The 10,712-nt window shown below is 37.7% G+C and overlaps 1 protein-coding gene across 1 annotated transcript; it reads left to right on the forward strand.

Moving 5' to 3' along the window:
• The first annotated feature begins 9,815 nt into the window (after positions 1-9,815).
• LOC104214878 (uncharacterized) lies at positions 9,816-10,442 on the forward strand. Its single transcript, XM_009764600.1, has 2 exons — positions 9,816-9,852; positions 9,952-10,442. The coding sequence occupies exons 1-2, from the start codon at positions 9,816-9,818 to the stop codon at positions 10,440-10,442; spliced, it is 528 nt and encodes a 175-aa protein (XP_009762902.1).
• The last annotated feature ends 270 nt before the right edge of the window (positions 10,443-10,712 follow it).

The following is a 10,712-nucleotide window of genomic DNA, read 5'->3' on the forward strand; positions in this document are numbered from 1 at the left end:
CACCTCATAGAGTAACTATGTTTACATGTAAAATAGAAAATAAAAGTATGTCATATCTACAAGTTATAATTAAAAAGTTAAACTCACCTTAAAATCTGCAAGATAAAATAAAACAGTGCAATGTTGCAGATGAAAATTCATTATTTTAGCACCACAAGAATTTGCTTTCCGCAACATAAGTTTTAGCAATATTATCAATTGAATGATTTTCCTAACTTGTAAGCACAAAACTGTATGGTAGTTACTTTCATTTGATCTTGCTCCTAATCTTCATACGCCTGTTCACAGTTTTTACGATATACAAGTAATTTTTGTTTACTGAATATAAAGGACAGAGAATTCAATGACCTATCTCTAAACCTTCCATTTAGTTTTTTAACTAAATAATCATGTCTCTAAACAAAATAAAAAATACCTACATATTTTCGTGTTTCTTGGTAGAACAATTTTGTTCCTTCTTAAATTAGATAATACTTCTTGAAAAGCTATTTTCTTTTGTATATAAAAATTTTGTATTGAAATTTTTTATTCCTTCTTAATGAGTACTTGTCTTGTTTATTTAATTTATATTTTATTATTTGACGAAAAATTGCTTCCTTATTGAAGAGTTCTTTTTCCTCTTTTTTTTGTTAAATATTACACTGATTTACTAAAGTAGTAAACATAACAATGACTTACCAGTTGCAGCTTAAAATTTAGAATAGACCAAATTAAGATATTAATTAAAAACAAAAAAATATAAAAAATAAAAGGGACAACATCTGTCTTTTGTGTTGTAACTTTTAAATAAAGGACAAAACCCCAAATTGGAACTCTATGCATAGATATATGACATATTATATCCTTTTTTCTATTTGTTACTTTTTACTTTTAGTTGCTTAAAAGACCATACCAGAAGAACTCTTTTGCTATATCTGTTTAAGTTTGAAGTTTTTCTCTTTAAATCCTTGTTGGGTGTCCAATATAAAGTCATAAACCTACCGTAGTTTTATGACTTTGAATGTATAATAGTTTCTTCCAATTTGGGGTTTTGTCTTTCTTCGTTTGGTTCATGTAGGATTCCTAAAGTGTAGTATTATATCCTAAAACTAATAGAATTACAAGATTAATGTCAAGAATTTCGGTTATGTCTTTTTATTGTGAGTTATTATGTTTAATATTATAAGATTATTTTTGTAAATCGATATTGTATTCATGCTTTTATAATAATATAGATATAGATAGATAGATCGATATAGATATTGATAGATATAGATTACTTCTTGACTATGCATTTATTTTGAAAAATGTTAAGTTCTACTTTGATTATTTCAAGTAATTGACGAGGAGATAATATATTACTACAACTAAATAATTTCTCAAAGAAGAGTGCTATATATGTTAATCTTCCGGCCCCGAAGGTTGATCAAAGGTGCTATTAACATGTTTAACCAAGCTTTTTTGGGCCAAATTTTTAAAAGAAAAAATATTTTTGAGTAGAATCAGAAACAAAAAGAAACGTAAAATTTCCCCAAAAACACTTTCTTCAAAGACACTTTAAAAAAAATACACTTAAAAGTATTTTTAAAAGCTTGATTAAATACTAATTGCTACTCTAAAGTATTTTTCAAATTAAATAGCCAAATACAAAGTGTTCATTTAATAGGTATTTTCTTTTATGGTTCATATTCCGGATTGGGTTCATCCCTCTAGTAATCGAATGAATTGAGTCGTCAACATGAAAGCGTAAGAACTCAACGGAATTCCCTTCTTTGTTTGTTTGATTCGAAGGGGAAGGGCCCGTTGAGTTCTTAAGAATCATAATATTTTTTTCGTCTAAATGATAAAATGGATTTCTTTTTCTTTTCAAAAACTCCATTTTTCTCATTTTTCTGATCATGTTTTTGAAAAATTCACTATTCGGACCACCTCTTCTTTTTCTATGATAGTATCTATCGGTACTTTCAAAGTTGGAAGAAAGAAGGAATCACTCAATTTCTTCAGCGATAGATGTAGTCGATGGGGTAGAGGTTCTGCAGATACTCGTCTAGCTCCTCATTGCCCCAACCTTCCCTGTAGGCTCCCTGCTCCGCCAGCGCGACAACTGTCCAAATCATTTGACGCTTCTTCTCACTGAGCAGCCCCTCGACTTCCACTTCAGGTTCGGGGAGCTCCGGCAGGGGGACTTGAGTCTCAGCAGAACCTTCCCTTTTCTTCTCTCTCCTTTCCCTCATCTCCCGGGCCTCAACCGAATTTGCTCCATTTTGCTCAGTTGGGGAGCGGAGGTACCCTCGAGCCATATAGATGGGGTATATATCCATCTATATTGAATTGCGGATTCCGAAATGATAAAATCATTTTTGATTGGACAAAAAAAGGTCTCCTATAGAAGATAGTTAAGAAAATCAAAGAGGAGAAAACACGTTTTCGAGATAGGAATCGGTATCTAATGAATTCAATGGTTCCAGTATAAATGAAAGAAAAAGAAAAAGGAATGACATCACAACGAGATCCTAATCTCAAAAAGAAAGGGGGATATGGCGAAATCGGTAGACGCTACGGACTTAATTGGATTGAGCCTTGGTATGGAAACTTACTAAGTGATCACTTTCAAATTCAGAGAAACCCTGGAATTAACAAAAATGGGCAATCCTGAGCCAAATCCTGTTTTCCGAAAACAAACAAAGGTTCAGAAAAAAAGGATAGGTGCAGAGACTCAATGGAAGCTATTCTAACAAATGGAGTTAAATGCGTTGGTAGAGGAATCTTTACATCGAAACTTCAGAAAGAAAAAGAATGAAGTGAAGGATAAACGTATATACATACGTATTGAATACTATATCAAAATCAAATGATTAATGATGACCCGAATCTGTATTTTTTCTATAAAAAATAGAAGAATTGGGTGAGACATTCGGTTCACGAACCGGAAACCTATCTCCACAGCAAGCTCCTCAATTTGACCCGGTCCGTCACGCTTTGGACATCGCCACCGGGATCGTTGAGGCCCCATGAAGACGGCTCTACTTCACTGGGAAGACGCGGTACTCATTAGCGAGCGTCTGGTGACCAACGATTCCGGATTCCCCTGCCTTTCTGCCATAGTCTACACTTGTCCGTCCAAATGGTCGACCTTGCCATCAAGTTGGGTCACTCGATCCTTGAGTGTTTCCTTAACAACAGCCGCCGCTGACAGCACTCCACTGCTATCGTCATGTACATGGTACAACAAGAAGAGAATTAGCAGAAATCGAAAGGTTTTTACCCAAAACTCCGCTCTGATACCTCCTAAAGCGAAATAGGCACGCGCACGGGTAGAGAGTCTGCCTGAGTCGTGCGGCCCCAGGTAACGCCTAGTTTAGTGTAGCACCTGGGTTCCGCCTTCTCCTTGCCTTGCCGAGTTTTGCTTCTGATCTCTCTCTGAGTCTCTAGTTCGTTACCTTCTACTACCGATCTTCTCCCTCTGCTGCTACTGGAGCTACTGGATATCGACCTAAGAGATACTAGACCAGGTGCGAGAGGAAGGGATGCTGCTATTGATGGACCGGTGCTACCTCTGGATCTAAGAATCATGGAAGACGTAATTGAAATATGCACCTGGAATTAAATCACATTGGTATAAAGAGCCGGAAAGGAAAAAGAGGAGGAAAGAAGCAAGGGACTGAGCGACGAAGCGAGGTTTGGAACCCTTCAATTACAAAGTGGAAGATGCCTCTCACAATGGGTAGGATTACTGCATTTCTTATATTTGACTCTTCTATTTGATAATATATATAGGGAGTTGGGGCAGGTTGAAGGGGAGGGGAAGTCAATTTAAACATAGTGCCACCATAACCCTAAGAAAACGAGATTGGGTTTGTGTGTGTAGACTATCCTTGGAAGTGTCTATTCTACCAAACCACGGGACGCAGCCGTAGATCGAGCCCTGGAAGTCCTCTCCTCGCGGCTCCCTGCGTTGATATTCGAGGAAGTTGCTCTCGACACGAGGGATATACAAGAAAGACCTGCTCTAGATCCCCAAGTCTCCATGGTCGTTCTTTTTAACATCTCTTTCTATTCTTATAATGTAATGCTATCAGTCACCTCGTACTACCCCCCATTGCGCATCCTGTGTAACATCAAGGAAAGGGAAGGCTCATACTACCGCGGCGGGAGGTCGTCTCCCAACACATTCCCCCTATAGTTGATCTGCCACAGATTGAGGCATATCCTTTGGAGATGGTCACGTCAGCGGCGGCAAGTGGATCATTCATGCGCAGACTTAACTGAAAAAGAAAGATTCCCTTTTGTTACCGACCTTCTTCCCTTGACTGGTGTTTTAGGTCTTCTTATCCAAGAGGACACTTTAATCTTGCTTTAGAGGCCCGAATGCTTATCATTCTTGCCTTCTAAACTTCTTTATATCGAGGGATGAGGAACCATATTATCCTGCATTCCTTAAACCTATGTAGTGAGTCGTGTAGGTGGCGTGTTTAAATTAGGACCATACATTGGGATTCTTTTCTCCTCATCGCTAGCCAGTCGGGATGCTATCTCTCTTCTCCTTCGTCACTCAACCATCAAAATATGGTATATAATTAACAAACTCTTTTTTTTATATTTACTTAAAACTATACTGAACCACCTATCTATTCGTTTTTTGGCGCTGTCCCGACACTGATGAGCATCACTTAGGAAGTACTTTTTTGAAAAATACTCATAAGAAGTACTTTTTTGAAAAATATTTCTCAAAATAAGCTGATTTTAGAAGCTTGACCAAACATGCTAACATATAGTTTATTCCTTACGACCTACTCCCTCCGTTCACTTTTACTTGTTCACTATACTAAAAATATATTTTCTCTTTTACTTGTCCACTATACAAAATCAAGAGAAAGACAATTTTTTTTTTCTATTTTACCTTTATCATTAATTGTTCATTTTCAAAATTATTTCTCAAGGCTTTTTGAAATGCTATAATTATAAGGGGTTATATGGTAAAATACAACTACAATTATTATTTCTTGAGGGACATGAAAAATTCAAAGTGGACAAGTAAAAATGAATGGAGGGAATACTAGCGCAGTAATTAGAAGGACATGGCACAAAGTACGTGGACCAAAATGACGCCATATATGCTCGCTCTTTTATTCTAAGGAGTAATTAAGGGCAATGAAATTTGACACTCCGATCCTACAAATAAACGAAAGGTTCGTTCAATATCAATTGACAAATGTGCCTTGAAAAAATAACGACCATCAGAAGTTGTTAAATTTCACCATTGTTGGGTGAGAATTGAGCTTGGTTGCCAGATCGAAGAAGAGAGGTTTAGAGAGAGAACTTTCTGGAAGCTTTTCTTTCAACTGCAGTTTAAGAAATGAAAATACAATTCTCTAAACTATTAGACTGTACACGTGTGTGTATATATAACCAAATCAGCTACTTAATTAACTATCACTAACTCCCTAATATGTACCAGCTATTCTAATAGACTGTCACCAAAACCTGTACATGCTTCACAGATATAGATGTTACCTAACTGTCAACTTATCATTTCAACACCCCCTTCAAGCTAGGTAGAGAGAAAATGTTCAGCATCCCTAGCTTGGACAGCAAATGATAATGTTGAGCACTTCCCGGCCCTTTTGTCAGCAAATCTGCTTCCTGCTCATTAGTCAATACATACTCCGGGTGTATCATACTTTGTTGAACATTTTCCCTTATAAAGTGACAATCAATCTCTAAGTGCTTAGTCCTTTCATGAAATACATGATTATTAGCTATCTGCATTGCTGCTTTACTATCTGTAAACAACTGAATTGGTGTAGGAACCTGGACCTCTAACTCTTTGAACAATCCCATCAGCCAGACAAGTTCTGTTATAGTCAGTCCTGTATTCCGATTCAGCTGAGCTCCTTGCCATTGTATTTTGTTTCTTTGTTTTCCAAGATATTAATGAGCCACCAAGCTTTACGAGGTAATCAGTTATTGATCTCCTTGAGTTTGGGCAACTTGCTAGTCTGTATCACAATAGGCCTTCAAAGTAGTACCTCCTTCTGAACTCATCAATATCCCGAGTCCTGGTTCATTCTTTATATATCTCACTATCCTGTAGGTTGCTTCTAAGTGTGACTTCTTGGGTGATTGTATGAATTGACTTAGAGTCTGTACTCTGTATGCAATGTCTGGCCTAGTTAATGTCAAATACAGCAACTTTTCAACCAATCTCTGGTACTCCATCACATCTGTTAATGCTACATCATCATGAAGGTTGCAATGTAGATCATATTCAATAGTTGTCAACTTTCTATTCTGTTCCATGGGTGATATTGCAGGTTTAGAACCTCTCAGGCCTAACTCAGATATGAGCTCTAAGGCACATTTTCTTTGGCATAGCAGTATTCCCTTTTGAGATCTACATACTTCAATTCCTAGAAAATATTTTAGAATTCCCAAATCCTTCATTTTGAAGGCATGTTGTAGAATATCTTTGGCTTTATTGATCAAGACAATATTATCACCTGTAATAAGACGATCATCAACATATATAAGTATTATAACTTGTCTGTTGTGTCTCTTAAGGATGAATAATGAGCGATCATGTTGACTTTGTATGAAACCAACCTTCAAGAGAGCAGTAGTGAGCTTGAGATTTCATTGTCAAGAAGCTTGTTTGAGCCCATACAGTGATTTTAGTAGTCTGCAACATCTATTCCTCTCTTGACTACTAAAACTATGAGGTAATTGCATATAGACCTACCCCTTAAGATCACCATGAAAAAATACATTATAAGCATCCATTTAAAATAAGCTTCGTTGGTTCATAGCTGCCAGGGCAATAACAGCCTTGATAGTCACCATTTTGACGAGCGGAGAAAAGGTTTCTTGATAATCGAGGCCTTCTTATTGACTGTATCTGTAAAGCCCCGCAAATTTCTATAATTAATCGGACTAATGTTGAGCTTGAATAATATTAATTAGTAACTAAGTGAAAGGTTGAATTAAATTACATAAGGACACTTACATATAAAATAGGTATAATGGGATTGGTGGTTGGAGTTTTGGGTATACTAAAAGAGTCAAGAGATTTGATTGTAATTTTTTTGCAAGAATCAAAGGATGAGAAGCTTCAGAGGATGCACGCTGGCTAGGATGCATCGCATCCCCATCGCGGCAGTGTTCCCAACTACCAAGGACAAAGCAGTGAACTCTAGCCATGGCATCAACCTTCGCATTCGCTCAAGCTGAAGGGACTGGGATGCACGCGATAGTTAATACGACGCGTCCCCTGAGGCATCCAAGCTTTGAAGCCTTTTAAAGGCAATTACAGGATGAATTGGTCTTTTATTTTCGGGGCTTTGTCTTTGAAGGCTTAGAGAGAGAAGAGGACTCTCTACCATTAAAACACCTTAAGGTAGGAATTTAATTCCTTCTTGGTAGATTTAGTTCACTAAATAGACCTCTTAACTTTTCAACTACATGAAAATTATAGATTGTTGAAGAAAATCTCAAGAACACTTCAAGAAACTCAAATCTTGAATTTTCTAGGGTTTGACAAAAAAGTAATCTCTTCATTCCAAACTTATATATTATACTCCATGGACGTAGAAGAGTATGTTTATGAAGATCAATTTGTATTTAAATATCTATTCATGAAACCCTAGAAGGGTTGGATGGTAGGGATGATGAATAGTATTGGGCCTTGTTCGAACGATGTTATTTCGAATTCTAGGGGATGGCTAGATCCCATAATATGTGTAATGAAGGATTTGGATTTAAAATTCAAGGACTTTCCTTCAAATGATGAATGAGATTTTTGCTAAACTTATGAAATTGGACTTAAAGTGTTAGACACGTAGTTGAGATAGTGGTACTGTTTTAACGCGTTATTAATTTATGTGAGTTCGTATATGTAGATTGTGACTCGTAAGCATTATTGGATCATTTGGGGTAAGATTGGAAGCAACTTGAGGTATGTTGAAGCTTATTACCTTCGGAGTTTTTTTCCAAACTCATATCGAAACACGATTAAATTGAGCTTCTAAATATGGGTCCTATCTTGTGGTGACGAGTGAGTTGGGATTGTACAATTTCTTGCATCATAAACGATTTGAGTGCTATGAATATTATTTTCTTGAAATGTTATTCAAATTTTAAAACTAAATAAATGAGAATAGCACTTGTAGTATTTTTTTGAAATGTAAACACATGAGTTGTGAAATGTTTGGATTTAACTATTTTCAATATAGTTGATTTGGCTATGAATATCGTCATTGATAAATGTAATGGTTTTGAGAGTTGCTTAAGTTCACCAAGATTGACCTTGGATATTTTTCCTCATTAGGTCATGAACGTGCCGGTGTAGGCGTAGAACCTACCTTACGGTTGGGGACTACGGCTGAGTACTTCCCATTAGGGGGTACTATTGTGCTACTTTATTAGCACGACTGAGTCGATTCGTGCGGCACTACAATGAAACGACCTGATCAAATAGGGTATATGATACTTGCCGCTAGTTGCATAACCTAGTTGACTTTTCCTCGTGTCGGTGATGGTATAGTGCTCGCGGTAAATGAAAAATCTAACATGATTTTGTAAAGATCAACACCAAAGGAAGACATTGAAATATATTTTATCTTATCATTTTATTTTTTTTCTAAATTGGTAATTGATACAAATGCTTCTTTCTTATATCAATTGTTATTGCATATCTTATAACTCCTTAAGGCTTGTCATATATTTTTGTTGGGGAACAGTTCATGATTCGTATTAGACATGTGGAGCTTAGGTCTTTTGGTCACATTTCCATTTCTGTTTTCAAGGATTGGACCTGGGCAGCTTGGACCGCGTGGATAGGGCAGCTCTACATTTTCTGTTGATACTTTTGGTGAGACTCCACCCTCGCACCCATGGAGGACTTTATTATATTATCATTCTTTTGAGCCACCGGGTTATGCCTTGGTTGGCTATGTCATTCCGTGTCATAGAGATTCTATAGACAATAGTAGTATTCATTTTTGGGTTGTAATCCTATGGTTACTCATATGACATGCATGAATGAAACTTTCTTATACCTTTTTGAAGTTTTCTTTTGAAGTAAAATAGTTGCTTAAAGATTTTTTTTTCATTTTTCATGATTTGGGTTATATCTTAAAAATGATTGTATTTGAAGAGGCTTTCACATCCCCTATTAGTCATATATATGAGTATTAATTTATGGGATGGTTCACTCGGGTCGGGTAGAGTACCGGATGTCGATCACGTGGTTTAGGGCATCACAAACTTGGTATCAGAGACCTAGGTTCTAATTCGAGTCCGAGGAAGTCTATGGAATCATGTCTAGTAGAGTTCTCCTTATTGGTATGTTGTGTACCACACTTATATCGAGAAGGCTATATTGACATTGTAAGAATACTTCACTCTTTCTTCTTATTCTAGAATCGTGCAATAGAGCTAAGAAATATTTCCTAACTCGTACGATATATCTATTAGCAATAGATGGTGAACATGCGTGGCAATAATATGAACCGGGAAGCTGCTCCTATACCCGATGCGGCTTTAGGAGGGGAACCCATTAGACCTAGGGCTGACCCCCAAAAGTTGCAAGAACACGGACAGTGCCAGTTCCAATGGCTCTAAGGTTGGTTTAAGAGCTCGAGTAAGAAATTGATGGGGCACCTGCTCCACCTCCAGAACCAAATCACTTGGAAAAGACACTCACTGATATTAGAAAGGCTATGGATACTTTTGTTGATCTCATGGCTATGCATACCTAACAGAACCTTCAAATGTGTATCCAAACACTCCAATAAGGAGAGATGAGAGCGCCAATGGTTGAGGACATGGCGTAGTTGGCCATGAAATTTGTGAGACTTGAGTCGCCAGTTTTCACTGGTACAGATCCTACTGCAGACCCTCAGGACTTCTTGGAGGAAGTTGAGAAAGCTACTACTTTACTGGGAGTTAAAGACTAGCGGGTGGTTCCATTGGCAGCATACCAGTTGAAAGACATTGCTGACCTCTGGTTCAAAGGGATAGAGAAAATTAGACCTGAGGATGCACCTCCAATGGTTTGGGTGGAGTTTAAGAAGATCTTCATTAAGAAGTGGTTACCACCGGGAGTGAGAGCTGCCCTTGCGATATTATTTGAGAACTTGAAGCAGGATACCATGACAGTCCTAGAGTATAGCATCAAATTTGAGAAATTATCTCGTTATGTTCCCCACCTAATCCCCACTAAGGATGAGAAGATTGATTGCTTTGCTCGTGGCTTGATTTCGGGCTACAAAAAAGATACAGCTAATGGGAGAAGAAATACTACCTTTACTGACTTAGTGGATCTAGCAATGGATCTCAAAAGGATTCATCAGGAGGAGAGGGCCAACAGGGAGCAAAACAAAAAGGCACGCACTTTTGGCACTTTCAGTGCAGTGCCTAGTTTAGGCAAGGGGCAGAGTAGTAGAGGGCCATCTGGTTCACCATAGTCTAGGGTGCAGACAGCTTTCAAAAGCCCTCCAGTGGCATACAGTTCCGGACATGGAGATCAGTCTAGGACCGTTCAGAGTGGCCACCGTATTTCACATCAGGCTCAGAGTAGTATGGGTTCTCATCAGCGTCAGTCTAGTGTTACCAAGGGACACTATTGTCCGTGCTATGGTTGCGGGTTGATAGGTCATATCCGAAAGTTTTGCCCTAACGAGCAACAGGGTTTGAGAGCTCATCCGACACCTTCTATGGCTACTACTTCGGTTGCA

The sequence above is a fragment of the Nicotiana sylvestris genome, chromosome 6, assembly GCF_000393655.2.
Source record: "Nicotiana sylvestris chromosome 6, ASM39365v2, whole genome shotgun sequence".
NCBI classification, from domain to species: Eukaryota; Viridiplantae; Streptophyta; class Magnoliopsida; order Solanales; family Solanaceae; genus Nicotiana; species Nicotiana sylvestris.